Source organism: Sander lucioperca, chromosome 10, assembly GCF_008315115.2.
Source record: "Sander lucioperca isolate FBNREF2018 chromosome 10, SLUC_FBN_1.2, whole genome shotgun sequence".
Lineage (NCBI taxonomy): Eukaryota > Metazoa > Chordata > Actinopteri > Perciformes > Percidae > Sander > Sander lucioperca.
Genome location: NC_050182.1, coordinates 793,406 through 807,993, shown reverse-complemented (window position 1 = coordinate 807,993; position 14,588 = coordinate 793,406). Strand labels below are relative to the sequence as shown.

Sequence of the window (14,588 nt, the reverse complement as noted above, 5' to 3'; positions counted from 1 at the left end):
GAATGCAACACAAACGCTGTCGCTCGCAATTTTAATGGACAAATAATTTGTGTATCCGCCCCGTGATTCAGATCAAAATGTAATGGCTTTTTATCAGCCCATGTTACACTCTTACACCAAGTTATATAAACATCTGGCCAATTGTTATTCTGTAATTCTGATGTCAGACAAACAAACAAACAGACCGAATAGAAAACATGACCTCCTTGGCTGATTTTTGACAGTTTACACTATTTGCTGTTAATAAAATCTTTGACTATTAAAAAGTTGTTGTTTTTGGGCCCCTTCAGCTGTCCTATATAATAAAAGGCATAAAAATGCCCCAAAAAATAATCTTTAAAATCCCATAATGAAATCATAATCATCATAATCATCATCATCATCCTCATTACCATCATAATCTTCATAACCACCATAATCATCATCATTATGAGCCATATAAACACCATAATCATTCGTCTGTTCTACAGTCACACAGACCTTCAGTGGTAAAACAAACATGGTCTCCTCATGGTCAAACAATGGAAACAGCCTCTCAGTGAAAGTGTGTGTGAAGGTGTGTATGTGTGTGTTAGTACAAAGATCATAGAACGACAGCTTTCCTCCATCCCAGTCCAGAGTCACTCGGACCCTCCGGGGCTGCTTCTTCAGCTCAAGATCATTGACTGGATCTGGTGGTGACCGTGCTGAGTATTCACCTTCTTCGAACACTATGCTCCATATTCCAGACTGAATGTCTTCCTTCCTCTGGACAGACTCTGCCAACACACCCAGTTCCCAGAATGTACTGTTTCCAACCTCGACATCCCAGCTGTGAGTCCCTGAGTCAAAGCCCTCAGAGCCCAGGACACCTATAGATAGATAGAGATAGTTTATTTATCCCGAAGGGAATTAAGGGGTCCAATAGCTTTTACACAACATATATACACATATGCACACAGACATATGAGATTTGACATCCATGCACACGTGTTTACTGTAAGTGTGCCCTTACAGTAAAGTTGGATTGTAGCATGTTTAAAAGGGGCGGTGTGGAAAACATGCAGAAAGGTGCAATGGTATCATAGTGCAAGATAGTGTCAGTGCAAATTCTATATCTATGCAAGTACAAAAGGCAACACAATATATACAAAATAGAATAATCATTACTTAAATATACATAGACACTAGTAAAGACTTGATGAAAAGTTTAAGTTAAAGTTGAAAACTGTCCATACAGACAAAAAGACAAGCTAGCAAACAGGCAAGCTAGCAAAATGGGCAGATGGCTAATATAGCCGGTAAGGGAGTCAAACTGTGCCAATCAGTCCATTCCAGGATAGTTTACGTGTATGTATAAAGGACCGTGTTAAAGTTGGTTTTATATTGGACATTGGATATTCAACACATTCGAAAAATCTATTATGCGGCTTGCCATTTTGACCTATTCATGTCAAAATACTTCTGATGAACTCAGCTAACCCCCCTACACATAACACAAAGCTTCTTTTCTCAAAAAACCATCCTTTGATTTTTTAAAATATTTTTTTATTATTTTTATTATTTTAGTTTATCTTTGTAGACCCAATTTGACTCATGCAGAAGATGGTTCCAAGATCTCTGCACTCCAGCAACCAAAATGGTACATGTTCCAGAAGAATTGTTTCAATGTACACTGTGTGAAAAACAATAAATAACTAGAACTGCAAGCAGTTATGACGGGGTCGTGAGTCGCCCCCGACGACCTGGGGAGCGTGCGAAAGTGGGACCCAAAGCATAACGGTGAGGAGGCAAACGTCAGTAAATATCGACATGTGTGAGCCACAAGGTCTGTGGTACGTTGCCGTTGCAAATATCCCATTAACATTGATTGAGTAGAAGGGCCGAAACTGGTCTACATTGGCTACAGCGCCCCTTAATGGCCGATCTTCTTAAAATGTGTGGGGGACCCCCAGAGGGTCATAGCAAACTAGGATCTAAAGTTCCGTGTTGGTAGCATTTATTTTGGTTGAGATATGTCAAAGTTGGTGTTTTCATAGTTACCTACACAAATTTGTTTGTGCGTAATTTGCGCAATTTTTGTCTAATAAAAACCCTATAAAATTAAAGGATGGGTTTTTTGAGAAAAGAAGCTTTGTGTTATGTGTAGGGGAGTTAGCTGAGTTCACCAGAAGTATATTGCCATTGATTGGTCAAAAGGGCAAGCAACATAATAGATTTATAGCATTTATTTACATTAAAAAATATTTAAAAAATCAAAGGATGTTTATTTTGAAAAAAGAAGCTTTCGTGTTATGTGTAGGGGGGTTAGCTGAGTTCATCAGAAGTATGTCTATATAGGTCAAAATGGCAAGCCGCATAATATATTTTTCAAATGTGTCGAATATCCAATGTCCAATATAAAACCAACTTTACCACGGTGTATGAAGGCACCCAGATGAAGATGAAGGCATGGTACAAAGGGCAGACTTAAACACTTAAATAAATCACACTCCTCCCCTTCTGTGTAGAATGATAATTACCCATGTAGTCACAATCCAACCTCTCGGGATTATCAGGAAGCTGCAGTTGCTCTCCCCATCTGTTTGCTTGTCTCACACAGGTCAGCTCATCAGACAGGACGAAGTTTGCATCAGCAGTATTTGGGTCCAGGATCACAGGACTGTAGGAGACCTCGTTCTTCATTTTGTTCCAGATGTTGAAGCTCAGGTTGCCCAGGTGTTTGGCCTCGTCTATCAGAGCTCCTGAGAGCAGCTGTGGATCATCCAGCAGGGGGCGCTGCTGGCCTCTTTCCACTGCAGCCGTGTAGTTGATCAGGAATGAGTCGTCTTCAGCTCTCAGCTGCTCCTCTGTGGCTCTGACTGTGTCTGAAAGAGTTGCTATCTCTCTGCTCAGAGCCTCCATCTTCTCCTTCATCCTCCGACTCTTCTGCTCCTCTTCCTCCCTCAGTGCAGCCAACCTGACCACCTCTTCATGTTCTAGAAACTGGTGAAGCTTCTTAAACTGATCCTTAATCTCCGTCTCTGTGCGTTGCACCTGGACCTTTATGAGTATTGCTGTTTTATCACACTCCTCTTTAACTTGTTCAAAAACATTTAACTTCTTCTTTAAGGGCTCCAGAGTTTCCTCAAGGTCCTTCTTGTCTTGTCGTGCAGCTTCATCGATGGGTCTGAATCTGTGGTTGGAGTGTGTTTCTGAATCTCTGCAGACGAGACACACCGGCTGCTGATGGTCCAGACAGAAGAGTTTGAGTTTCTCAGAGTGCAGACTGCAGAGACCCTCTGAAGATCTCTGATCTCTCTGCTGTATGAAGGCCTCACACAGGTTCTTCATCACCAGGCTAACATGTGGTTTAGACAAAGATCTTTTCCTACAAACTGGACACTTTTTCACTGGTTTCTCTCTCCAGCAGCTCTCCAGACAGTCTTTACAGAAGCTGTGGCTACACAACAGAACGACAGGATCTCTGAAAATGTCTTGACAGACCGGACAGCAGAGATCCTCCTCTGATCTGGAAGCCATTTAGTCTCTGAGTGAAGCCGGAAACACAGCAGACAGACAGCTCAGCCACAGAAACTTTTCCCTGAAAGTTAGTTTCACTTGGAGTCTTTGTTCTTATAAAACTCACGTTCAGTTTGTGGATTCAACAGCTGGTTGAAGTGTAGTATTCCTTCCTGTAGCTGTTCTCTCTCAGTAGAAGTAGTGGTTGTGTGTGTGCCTGCCTCCTGTTTTATCTCTGGTGAGTCTTGTGAGGGGCGGAGCTTCATTTTCACAGTTTGTCTGGTTGAGTTTCATTCCACTCTATTTAATAAAGATGTTGTCCCCATTACATACTGTTTACTACTTCTGTGTTTGTCTTGAGTGTGTAGTTCATTCATAAAAGAAAAGATCCAAAAAAATAGTTAGATTAGATAATCTGAGCATGCAAACTAACATTTACACATTTTAACTGAGACGACAACAACAAGAGGAAAAGCAACAGAAACTAAACACCGTGAGGAATGTGTGTGTGTGTGTGTGTGTGTGTGTGTGTGTGTGCTGAGTTGCACATGTGTGTGTTTGCATGTAGAGGGAAAAGAAAAACAGCCAGAAGTAAGAAAGAATAAGCCGTGAATCAATAAATATGAGCGTGACTGTATAAATGCATGTGATATTACTGAGCTACATCACTATCTAGACCACACTTTGCACCAACTGTATATTGACTCTTCACTACATTTCAGCATTTATATAGACTGTCTATTCATATATATTACGTTATAACTGATCAGCACCACTAACTAGATCATAATTTGCACTAACTGTTTTTGTTTTGTGTTGTTTGGCTCTACACTACATCTCAGCAGTGGTATCGACGTTATAGATGATGTCTATTCATGTACATTGTGTTATTACCATATCGCTTTACACCTCACTTTGTACCAGCTTTGTAATGCAATACTTAATATACTTAATCTGTATTTTATGTAGCCTATTGCATTCTGTATTCCTGTATTGTATTCAATGTGAAACTGTATGTTGTCTTGCACGCTTATGACGCCTCCCAAGATGAGGCGCACCTCTGAATTCTCAGGTTACTCCACGTCAAGATGAAAGGTTCTAACATGTGTATGTTAATGCCCCCCCTCGTTCTGCAGGAACACACAACCTTTGTTCTAGTCTCGTCTGCCCCAGCAGGGGGCTTGGCTCAAGCCGGAGCCAAAAGGTTCTCTTCCTGCCGTGAAACAACAGGTTTCTTTCAATATGCTAAATGTCTGACAATAGCCGCTTTCCGACCGGAGGGATTTTTGCAGTTCCTAGAACATAACATTCCTAAAAACCCTTTATTTCTCGTGTTCCGACTGGACTAATTTGGGGATTTTTAAGTTCCTCTGGCCACAGTTCCTGTAACTCTTTCAGCTCCTACTTCAGGGCAGGGTCTTTTCCCTTTCTCCCTTTTCCGCATCTTTTTAATATTGTATTAACTTCACTGTTTAGCATGCCGTCTACTTTTGTAAACAGGTCTTAAGTTTATCTTTGCACTCTAAAGTTAGCTGTGTTGTGTTTTACTTTGATATAAATAACATATTTAATAGAAAAGTGGGTTACTACAGTTATTTGTACATGCACACATGAAGGTAGGCCTACCTGCTTGATTAAAAAGAGCAGCAGCAGGTTAAATGGCTGTGGTATCATAACAAAATATTGTGGTGGTTAGATGGCTGTGTTATAATAACAAAAGGTCTTTTGTGTTCACACAGCCATCTAATCACACCTGTTGACATTCTTGTGAAATGTTTGTGTTATCACCACAAAAGGTCTACACTGGCATTCAGACAACTTTGTCTGAACTCCTTTACCCCTCCTACCAGTCCCTATGGCCATTTGGCCAGTGCGAATGCAAATGGCAAAACTGGTTTTGGGGGAGAGTAGTTAGTAGAACAACATAGTCTCACTCCCTACTCGTCAAATGTCTGACGCATGGCCAAGGACCCCTGGCGTTAAGTTTCTATGAAAGAGGGATACCTGTTGCGTTATTTTTTGATGGAGGGGTCCGTCAGATAGACATTCGTATTAATCCCTCACCATCGGATATAGACGAAAGAAAAAACACGCCCCCCTTAACTCAAAATCTGTGAAAGTTTTATAATTGGTATTTTTAGCCCAATAACAGCTGTTTTAATCAACATTTATTCACAAGATCTTATCATGGTTTATATCTATTTCTTTATCAGCCAGGGAAGCTGGGTTGCTTTTTTGTCTATTTATATTTTTAAAACTATAACGCCAGATCTATCGACATTTATTTAGATGTTATCATACCATAATCACAGCCCAATGGAGCAGCATCAGACTCATATTCTGACTACAATCTGAGTATGACCACGTCAGGCTAGGTTAAAGTTATAATCAATGATGTAATGGTAAACCAATCACAGCTCACAGCTTCATTGACAGGTATTGTAATTCAGAAACAGGAGTTATTAATTCTCATTATGTTACATCGGTAATAGATATCTGAAACGTATGTACCAAATGTTACTAAATAAACCCAAAATCTGGAACATGGCCAGGCACATTTCAACAACAAGGCAATTTAAAATGCTGTTTTATGTTACATTAAACATTAAAAGTATTGAGACAAAGTACAACACACACAGCAGGTCATTAAAGGGCCAAGAGATTAAGAAAATAAAAACCAAGAGAATATAACTGTTCAACTGAATATATCTTTATTTTCAATTCAATTGTATTTTAATAGTATGAAATCATAACAGGAGTTATCTCTCACTTTACAGATAGAATAAGTCTAGACCACACTCTATCATTTACAAAGACCCAACAATTCCAATAATTCCCCCAAGAGCAAGCACTTTTTCTAAACTCAATGAATGTACTAATAGGTCTGTTCAATAGAATAAACTTTGACATTAACGAAAACAATCTTAAACTAGAAGAGAGAGCGCACCTCCGTAAAAAGGCAAATTTGTCGTCTGCATAGTTGATGTTTTGTATAATTTGGCCTAATGGAAGCATGTAAATGTAAAATAAAAGAGGGCCGAGGATTGAGCCTTGGGGAACTCCACACAGCATGTTGCTAAGATGAATAACTTACAATCAACACAAAGTACTTCTTAATATGTTTAGCTAAAAGAGCACTCGGAGAGCGCTGACCTTCCCCAAGGAATGCTTTATCTCATAATGTTAATACAGTGTCAATTTTCCCAGTCAGGAACTCATTTTTCCAATAATTCCTACACCACTTGAATGCAACACAAACGCTGTAGCTCGCAATGTTAATGGACAAATATTTTGTGTATCCGCCCCGTGATTCAGATCAAAATGTAATGGGTTTTTATCAGCCCATGCTACACTCTTCCACCAAGTTATATAAAAATTGGACCAATTGTTATTCTGTAATTCTGATGTCAGACAAACAAACAAACAGACCGAATCGAAAACATGACCTCCTTGGCTGATTTTTGACAGTTTATACTATTTGCTGTTAATAAAATCTTTGACTCTAAATATAAAAAAGTTGTTGATTTTGGGCCCCTGGTTAGCTCACCTGGTGGAGCGGGCGCCCATATATAGAGGTTTACTCCTCGACGCAGCGGCTGCAGGTTCGACTCCGACCTGCGGCCCTTTGCTGCAGGTCATTCCCCCTCTCTTTTTCCCCTTTCATGTCTTCAGCTGTCTAATATAATAAAGGCCTAAAATGCCCAAAAAAATAATCTTTAAAATCCCATAATGAAATCATAATCATCATCATCATCACCATCCTCATTACCATCATAATCTTCATAACCACCATAATCATCATTATGATGATTATAATCCTTATAACCACCATAATCATTAATCTGTTCTACAGTCACACAGACCTTCAGTGGTAAAACAAACACGGTCTCCTCATGGTCAAACAATGGAAACAGCCTCTCAGTGAAAGTGTGTGTGAAGGTGTGTATGTGTGTGTTAGTACAAAGATCATAGAACGACAGCAGAGAATATAAGAAGTCCTTTCTGTCACTTACTGTCAAAATTTTGATTGATCTTCGACAGGTGTTTCTGATGCAATATCTATTTACAGTCAGAGACAGGAAATGACGTTGTCTAGAGAAAGGGGTGTGAGAGGAAATACGTGAATGATGGTTTTGAATTAATTAAATTAAATATCTTTATCAGTATTTGATACACGCCTCATATAACTGAGAGAACTAAAAATGGTGAATGTTTAAGATTGTTAAATCCAATTGTTATTGCATTCAATGTTTTTTAGTAATATAGGAATGAACCGCAAACAAAAAATATTAAAGCTATTAAACTATTTAAGCTGACATCCCACGAAAATATTGTCCAACGGCAATATTGGCAAATTATTGTGTATTCGGTCCAACAAAGCTTATTATCATTATATGAAATGGAACAGCTTAATAACTAATAACTTAGCTCAAATCAGGCTTTACATTTTGGTTTGAATGAATTAAATATTAAATTAAATATCTTTATCAGTATTTGATACACGCCTCATATAACTGAGAGAACTAAAATGGTGAATGTTTAAGATTGTTAAATCCAATTGTTATTGCATTCAATGTTTCTTAGTAATATAGGAATGAACAAAAAAAAAAAAATATATATATATATATATATATATATATTAAAGCTGTTAAACTATTTAAGCTGACATCCCACGAAAATATTTTCCAACGGCAATATTGGCAAATGATTGCGTACTTGGTCCAACAAAGCTTATTATCATTATATGAAATGGAACAGCTTAATAACTAATAACTTAGCTCAAATCAGGCTTTACATTTTGTAGAAAATGTTGACAGGTCTGTGCATGCATCGCTCTGGTTCGTATATCTGGTTCCCAGTGTCCTCTGCCTCTCCTGCACCCTCATCTGCTCCAAGTACATTACAATATTACAATATTGCAAAGGAGAAATTATTACATCATAAAAGTATGATTAAGGATGTTAAACCCTATATTTTCAGAACTTGTTTCTGCAGCTCTTTGTGTATGAACTTTAGACTGAGTGCTCACCAAAAGCAGCTGTCTCCTGCGAGCCAGAGGAAGGCATCTCATTTCTGTGTCAACTGTTGTCTACTGGGCCTAAGGTCAGGGGTCAACCTCTGCTCTGATGAACATACAGTCACACACACAGTTTCTGCACCTCTACTTTGATACATTTAAACGCCTCATATAACTGAGAGAACTAGAAATGGTGAATGTTTAAGACACAGCTAACCAATGAGAGAAGGAAGGGAGAGGATTGTTATTGGATAGTGTGGGTGCATTCACATTAGTAATATAGGAATGAACCGCAAACAAACAAATTAAAGCTATTAAACTATTTAAGCTGACATCCCACAAAAATATTGTCCAATGGCAATATTGGCAAATGATTGCATACTTGGTCCAACAAAGCTTATTATCATTATATGAAATGGAACAGCTTAATAACTAATAACTTAGCTCAAATCAGGCTTTACATTTTGTAAAAAATGTTGATGGTCTGTCTGTCTGTGCATGCATCGCTCCGGTCCGTATGTCTGGCTCCCAATGTCCTCTGCCCTCTTGCACCATGGATGTATTAAGAGTCCTGGTAAGACAAGATATGGTATGTTCAACATGAATATGAATTCATGAATACAAAAATGATTTTGTATCATTTTAATGTAACTAGCATAACTACATTTGCTTAAAATATTGTTTGTGTTTAATGTGGTGAAAGATGCCAATTTTAAAAAGATAACGTAGCAACAAGTAGTTTAGCTAATAATATTAAATATACAAACATCAAAAAAATGTAAACCTTATGTGATCAGTGTTAAAAAAGAAAAGAAAAAAAAAATCTAAGATGAGATTCAACTTTGCACCCTGTCCCAAGTTTGTTTCTTTGTAAAACACCAACGTTAAAAGTAAGTAGTACTACCTTGCATTTTACTCTGGTCTCATGTTATCTGCATTTCAACCTGAGCTCAATTATTTATAATAATAATTAATTATACAATGAAATATGCAACTGACAACTTTGTCTTAATATTTGATGGTCTGTTCAGAGAATGACCGACAAATTATATATCACTTAAGAGCAGAAACTAAGAATTTAAGACCACAATTTTTTATCCTGTAACAGTATCACTGAAAAGACCCTGAAGGGTGTTGAAACTGCAACTATGATTACATCATACTAGAAATGTAATTACTAGAAAAGAGAGGATTTAAGAAAACTATAAGAGATAGTTAAAAAGAAAAAGATTTAGGAAGCTTGTCCCTCCAAGCGAACTGCTATTTTATTTATGAATTGGTATATCCAAATGTGATATTGTTCGACTTTGTATTTCTATTATTGTTATACAATGTTCTGCTAATTTTGTTTTGTTTGTTAGATTATTTTAAACTTTTTTCTATCTACAAAATCTATTAAAGTTGGAAGATCTCTCTTGGAGTAGACTAGTTCTCCCTTTTGAAAGAGCAAGGGCCTCTAGCATGCAGTTGTCAGCTAAGGTCAAAGGTCAACCTCTTACACACACACACACACACACACACACACACACACACACACACACACACACACACACACACACACACACACAGTTGTTTTATTTTCTGTTTCCTAGTCCCATTTTTTAGTCTTAAGTACTTAATACAAGAAACAAATTAACAGTTAATTATGCAACATTAGTTAGTTGCAAGGATGTATAATACAAATTACTGCAATGATTATCTCTCTCCTATATTGAGTAGTCAGGTCAGTCTCTACCTAAACACCTTTATGCTCTGTACAAATTGACATTAATGTAACTTTAAATAAAAGCCCCATACTACTACTTTATGAGAAATGTCCAAATAGTTTTGAGACAAACTGCAGATTCTAGTTTTAGTGATATATAATTCAGACCTGGGTAGCTTAAGTTGACTGACATTCGATAAAATTACCAACCAGTTGTTGATGGAATGCACAATGCAACAGGCAACTTTCCCTTCTGTGACATGCTGCCAGAGTGATATAGAGCCAGCGGACGGGTTGTCTAGCTTTAACTTTCACTGTTTATTTTACACAAGTGTAGACGGTGGTTTGCATTCTTAACAGGCACAGATGCATAAGCATCAGTTCTGCTGTATGAAACCAGCTGCTGTCATGCGAGCCAGAGGATGGGGCCTATAGGTAACAGTTGCCGCAACTAAGGTCAAAGGTCAACCTCTGCTCTACATACATGTATGTTGTTTTATTTTCTGTTTTTCTGTTTCCTAGTTCTGTTTTTTAGTCTTAAGTACTTAATAAAAGAAACAAATTAACAGTTAATTATGCAACATCAGTTAGTTGCAAGGATGTATAATACAAATTACTGCAATGATTATCTCTCTCCTATATTGAGTAGTCAGGTCAGTCTTTACCTAAACACCTTTATGCTATGTACAACTTGACATTAATCCGTAACAACTACGTTTTAACCAGCTTTATCTTATTATCTTGTATGAACTTTTAGAAATAGTATATCATATATGCTGCATGAAAACGAACTGCGAGCCATAGCAAGGGGCCTCTAAACAGCTGTACATTTGTCAACAGCTGTACATTTATGTCCACATACGTTCTCGCTTAGTAGTTATCTTTAGATTGGATATGTCATTAGATTAAATGCCCGTAGGAAAATAATTTCCAGACACAACCAGAACCACTCAAGCTAAAAAGCATTGAGTGTTAAATGCCACATGTCCCACTGTAGCCTTTCATCTCACTATATACACAGTTTGGTTTTATTTGTTAGCACCGTGTTAACCTTGTTAAGCTGTAAATGTAGCAATTCTTCTCTCACTTTCATAAGGAAAATTGTAGGGTATCCAATTACAAATGCAAAGCACCACTTATTAAACAATAAGTGGTAATGGCTTGTATGTTACTACATTTTCAGTTTTAATGGCCATTATTGTTCTCTTAGCTTGTTCCTTTTTCAAATAATGTGCCAATAGTTTACCTGGTCTATTCCCAAATTCATTTCAAATACATACTTTTTTGTTTAATATAGTTTGAGTGGTCTGAATTGAAATTTGCTCTGGCTATAACTAATTTATTCCAATTTTCTTCAGATTGATCTTGCTTATGTAACGCTTCTCTAGATAATAATTCTTCCATCAGTAATTCATTTTCTTTCTTTGTTTTTATAAAAGGAGTAGGATATAATGTGTCCTCTCAATGTAGCTTTTGCTCCATCCCAAAGTATGAATGGGGCTATTTCAGATGATAAATAATAAATATTAAAGTCTTCAATCCACGCTCATTTAGAGAGATTTCCAAGGAGACCATTGCGTCGTCTGATATAGAAATTTCATGTATTTCACAAGATGAAACAAGCTTCATACATTATTTTAGGAAGAACAAAATAAACAAGAGTAAGATTTATGTCTTAAGTGTTTATGAAATAAAACAGCCACTCCTCGGCTATTTGTTTTAAAAGATGAAAAGAAAATTTGTCCAACCCAGTCTTTCCGTAATTTAAGATGCTCTTCAGGTGAAAGGTGAGTTTCTTGCAATAAGGCTATTCCCACTTTCTCTTTTTTGAGAGCTGCAAGTATTCTTGTCCTTTTGATAGGATGTCCTTTAACATTCCATGTAATTAATTTAACTGATTTATCCATAGTAGTCCTTTAAAGAAAAAAAGAAAGAAAGTACTCATGCAACCCCTCAGGCTAACATGACAGGTAGGATTTATATTAAACTACATTTAACATATATAAAACACACACACTAACACACATATAGGCTAACCAAAAAATTCCATCTGCACCACTCCATTGCTGGGTGGTATCTTTTGGTGAACGTTTTGTCTAAGAATTAGGGTCAATGGCCCTCATTTATCAACCTAACGTAGAAGCCAGCGCAGATATCAGCGCAGAAATCCTCTTACAACAGGCTTCACGTGTGATTCATGAAACCTTCGTATCACAACAATCAGAGCGTAAGAATGGTCGTACATTGATAAATGCAGCGGCTGGAAATGATCGTAATTTTTCAGAGGTGGAGATTGAAACCCTGATATCTCAGGTTAATTTGCATTTACGTTTGTAGATTTGGCAGCCTGAAAACTGGGATTAAAGGCTGTAGAAAGAATGGGGAATGGAAAAAGATCACTGACGCAGTGAACAGTGATGCCGTAGCAAATCAGACTCCAGCTGAAGTTTATTTAATTTATACATCCTTGACATATGTATGCAATAGTCCCCATAGTGATATACAGGCTTATATTGTAATCTCTTAGGCCTACATGGTTTACCTATATTTAAATAAACCCAGTAGCGGAGTCTATGCGGTGTCAGTAAAATAAAAGACTCCCCGACCCTGTCTCCTGACAGCAGAGGACAGATAATGGACTTGTTGCCCATTGAACAAATTACAAGTAAACGGCATTCAAGACTGCAAGATTTCTTATCCACATGGTCCTTAGTACTGAATTATATAAAGACTATAAAATGATGAATTCACATTGAATAATGGATAACCCCCAGACTGTGGTAGTGTAGGATTGTTATTATTATTATTATTATTATTATTATTATTATATTTTGTCTTTGTTTTGTGTGGTTGTGTTTTGGAGTATGTCTTGTATGTTTAGTTTTGTGTGTGTGTGTGTGTGTTTCATATTTTTTCTTTAAAGAAAATATTGATTTGTGTGAAATCAGTCAAATTATCCAAACTGTAAAGTGGTGTGGTGTGGTGTTTGATGCTAGTGTTTTTACTTTCAGTATATACTGAGTGCCAGTGTGTGTTGTCTAGATGAAGATTGTTCATAGTGTTTGGCTGCACTGGTGTTTAAATCCATTCATATATTTTCTTGTTGTTGTTTAACAAGTGGTGCTTTGCATTTGTAATTGGATACCCTACAATTTTCCTTATGAAAGTGAGAGAAGAATTGCTACATTTACAGCTTAACAAGGTTAACACGGTGCTAACAAATAAAACCAAACTGTGTATATAGTGAGATGAAAGGCTACAGTGGGACATGTGGCATTTAACACTCAATGCTTTTTAGCTTGAGTGGTTCTGGTTGTGTCTGGAAATTATTTTCCTACGGGCATTTAATCTAATGACATATCCAATCTACAGATAACTACTAAGCGAGAACGTATGTGGACATAAATGTACAGCTGTTGACAAATGTACAGCTGTTGTGTGTGTGTGTGTGTGTGTGTGTGTGTGTGTAAGCGCTGCAGAGCAGAGGTTGACCTTTGACCTTAGCTATGGCAACTGGTTAGAGGCCCCTTGCTATGGCTCGCAGTTCGTTTTTATGCAGCATATATGATATACTATTTCTAAAAGTTCATACAAGATAATAAGATAAAGCTGGTTAAAACGTAGTTGTTACAGATTAATGTCAAGTTGTACATAGCATAAAGGTGTTTAGGTACCTTTTTGTTTCTTTTATTAAGTACTTAAGACTAAAAAACAGAACTAGGAAACAGAAAAACAGAAAATAAAACAACATACATGTATGTAGAGCAGAGGTTGACCTTTGACCTTAGTTGCGGCAACTGTTACCTATAGGCCCCATCCTCTGGCTCGCATGACAGCAGCTCGTTTCATACAGCAGAACTGATGCTTATGCATCTGTGCCTGTTAAGAATGCAAACCACCGTCTACACTTAGACAGTGAAATAAACAGTGAAAGTTAAAGCTAGACAAACCGTCCGCTGGCTCTATATCACTCTGGCAGCATGTCACAGAAGGGAAAGTTACCTGTTGCATTGTGCATTCCATCAACAACTGGTTGGTAATTTTATCGAATGTCAGTCAACTTAAGCTACCCAGGTCTGAATTATATATCACTAAAACTAGAATCTGCAGTTTGTCTCAAAACTATTTGGACATTTCTCATAAAGTAGTAGTATGGGGCTTTTATTTAAAGTTACATTAATGTAAATTTGTACAGAGCATAAAGGTGTTTAGGTAGAGACTGACCTGACTACTCAATATAGGAGAGAGATAATCATTGCAGTTTGTATTATACATCCTTGCAACTAACTAATGTTGCATAATTAACTGTTAATTTGTTTCTTGTGTTAAGTACTTAAGACTAAAAAATGGGACTAGGAAACAGAAAATAAAACAACTGTGTGTTTG

The 14,588-nt window shown here is 37.2% G+C and overlaps 1 protein-coding gene across 1 annotated transcript; it reads right to left on the bottom strand.

The window, feature by feature from the left end:
• Window positions 1-336: 336 nt before the first annotated feature.
• LOC116051215 (nuclear factor 7, ovary-like) lies at window positions 337-2,734 on the bottom strand. Its single transcript, XM_031301461.1, has 2 exons — window positions 2,502-2,734; window positions 337-851 (listed from the first exon to the last, which is right to left on the bottom strand). The coding sequence occupies exons 1-2, from the start codon at window positions 2,662-2,664 to the stop codon at window positions 337-339; spliced, it is 678 nt and encodes a 225-aa protein (XP_031157321.1). The 5' UTR covers window positions 2,665-2,734.
• Window positions 2,735-14,588: the final 11,854 nt, after the last annotated feature.

Bases quoted from the DNA above. Each gene is read 5' to 3' on its own strand.
- LOC116051215 (XM_031301461.1), bottom strand. From the start codon at position 2,664: ATGAAGAACGAGGTCTCCTACAGTCCTGTGATCCTGGACCCAAATACT. The intron at 852-2,501 runs GTAATTATCATT...ATCTATCTATAG, and splicing joins GTTGGATTGTGACTACATGG to GTGTCCTGGGCTCTGAGGGC.